We start from the raw sequence: 2,220 nt of genomic DNA on the forward strand, positions 1-2,220 counted from the left end.
TAAAGAGGTATTTTTTGGGAAGACCCTTGAGTCAGTTCTCTGTCTTGTAGGGTGCATTTATTTCACCTTATTTTAGACACTAAAAGTCCGTTTTTAAAATTTAAACTAGCTGTCTAGCTCTTGCTAAAATCAATACGGAGAAACAGGCACTGGCAGAAGTAAACGAGCAATCCTGTTCTAGAACAGATGTCCTAGCTAGGTGGCTGACAGCTGGAGAGATAGAGATAGTTTTAGGCTGTAAAAAGTAGGGAGAGATTTAGGATTTGTTTTTAAGTGTATGCAGTTTTCAATGAAAACAGTAATTTGAAGATCAGTGGGTGAAGGAGGATTAGAAAAGTCTTCTAGTCACCTATTTGCATTTATTAGACAACTCAATGCCTTTGTAATTTTGAGTCAGAGTGACAAATGAAGTATGTGGCACTACTAAATGAGGAGACTGAAAATTAGAATCCTTGGCTAACAAAGGTATGGGTGAACATCTTATATGCTATACAGAAAAACATTAATCTGTCATGGAAATATATCTGGAATTACCTACTTTCATTCATTTTGAAACTTTAGGATGTGGGTTTTTTATGATATGTTTGAGAAACAAAGGACCAAGAAGTTGTGACTAAGAAGGCAGAAATAGAGATAATTTTCAACTACAGAGGTTAATGAATAAATAAATCATGAACTTTTGCTACTTTTGGAAATGAAATTTTATTGTCTTTTATGTCTGTTTGGAGGCTGATACAGAAACACCATATGTAAGCCACTGTCAGCAGAAATCATTCAGACTTTTACAGAAAGAACATAAACATGGACTTGCATGCTAAATAAAATAAAATACATCAAATTCATATTTTAATGAGACATAGAAGAGGTATTCCAGGATTTATGCAAGATGAGAACAGAGGACTGGCAATTCAAGCTTTAGGCACCGAAGGATTCAAGGGAGAAAGGAGGCAGTAGATCTGGGCTCAGGGCAGGATCCTGCTGCTAATACTTGGGGCACGGCGGGGGCAGCTTGCAGATGTTCTTGGTGTACTGGGGGCAGCACGGCACCGGAGGGCAGAACTGCTGCACTGGGGGGCAATAGCGCTGCACTGGGGGGCAATAGCGCTGCACCGGGGGGCAGCACGGCGACACATAGGTGTACTTCTGCACAGGTTGCCTCTGGATGGTGTAGTGGCAGGAGGGTCCCGAGTCGTGGCAGGAGGACCGAGAAGCATGGCAGGAGGACCGGGAGCTGTGGCAGGAGGATTCGTAGTCGTGGCAGGTACCGCGAGAGCACATTTTTCTGGAGTCCTGACAAAGCTGTTGGGAACAGACGTTATGTCACTGGCATGGAAACTCTGTTGTTGCCTTCCCTAATTTGCTGTGGAACTTCTTGGAAGTGCTCTTTTCTTGTGAATTTCTAGTCCTTTGAGGATAAGGTTATTTCTGTGCTGCTTAGGTACTAGAAGATGATCTACATCTTCTATTAAAAACATGGTCTTTTATAGATGTAATCTGCTTTTGAGAGAAAAGATCAAAAGATCCATTGCCCATACCAGGACTCAGCCTCCCCTGTCCCCTCTCCTCAAAAATTGTGGAAATATTTTCTCCATAAAATCCTCCGACTCTGCTTCTTTCTCTGTAGTTTCTAGTCTTTCAGCTGTTTTTATTTGGTCTGAGCCTCTGCCTGTTAAGAATATACCCCACTTGTAATTTGCATTAATAAAATAGCTTACCTACAAGGACTTGGTCTCAGGCTTGACCAAGGTCCAGAGGTAAGGAGTGAATTATCATTCTCCAACTCATGAAAACAGCTGGTCATTACTCAGGAGAAACAGAAAAATTGGACTTACCCCTTCAGCAACAGGAATGAATGTGTGTAAGCGCAGAGAAGCGAATGAAGGAAACTGGGAAGAGAGACCTTTTATACTGTTTCGAAGGGTTATCTAGGACATGAGACATCTCTTGGCAAGTGTAACCTAATTACATATACCAGCCCATTTCTATCTGCTTTATTCAGCCTCCGATGTTTTCGCTTTGATGCCTTCTGTTTTTAGCATTATAATTGTCCCATAGGTTATTAATAGCATGTTAATTCTTTTACCTCCCTATGAAAGAGATTGGAAGGCATTTGTGCACCTCTTTCATGTGAAGTGACGCCAATACCGAAGATATTAACAGATCTGGTCATGGACAACAAGCATCAAGCGGAAGAGATGTTTGTGATTCAGAAGTACCAGT

The 2,220-nt window shown here is 41.4% G+C and overlaps 1 protein-coding gene across 1 annotated transcript; it reads right to left on the reverse strand.

Moving 5' to 3' along the window:
* Positions 1–827: 827 nt before the first annotated feature.
* LOC138062967 (putative small proline-rich protein 5) lies at positions 828–1,856 on the reverse strand. The gene is made up of 2 exons (XM_068922597.1): positions 1,833–1,856; positions 828–1,299 (listed from the first exon to the last, which is right to left on the reverse strand). Exon 2 carries the CDS (start codon positions 1,276–1,278, stop codon positions 982–984), a length of 297 nt encoding a protein of 98 aa, XP_068778698.1. The 5' UTR covers positions 1,279–1,299; positions 1,833–1,856; the 3' UTR covers positions 828–981.
* Positions 1,857–2,220: the final 364 nt, after the last annotated feature.

The sequence above is a fragment of the Struthio camelus genome, chromosome 30 (genome assembly GCF_040807025.1).
Source record: "Struthio camelus isolate bStrCam1 chromosome 30, bStrCam1.hap1, whole genome shotgun sequence".
Classification (NCBI taxonomy): domain Eukaryota; kingdom Metazoa; phylum Chordata; class Aves; order Struthioniformes; family Struthionidae; genus Struthio; species Struthio camelus.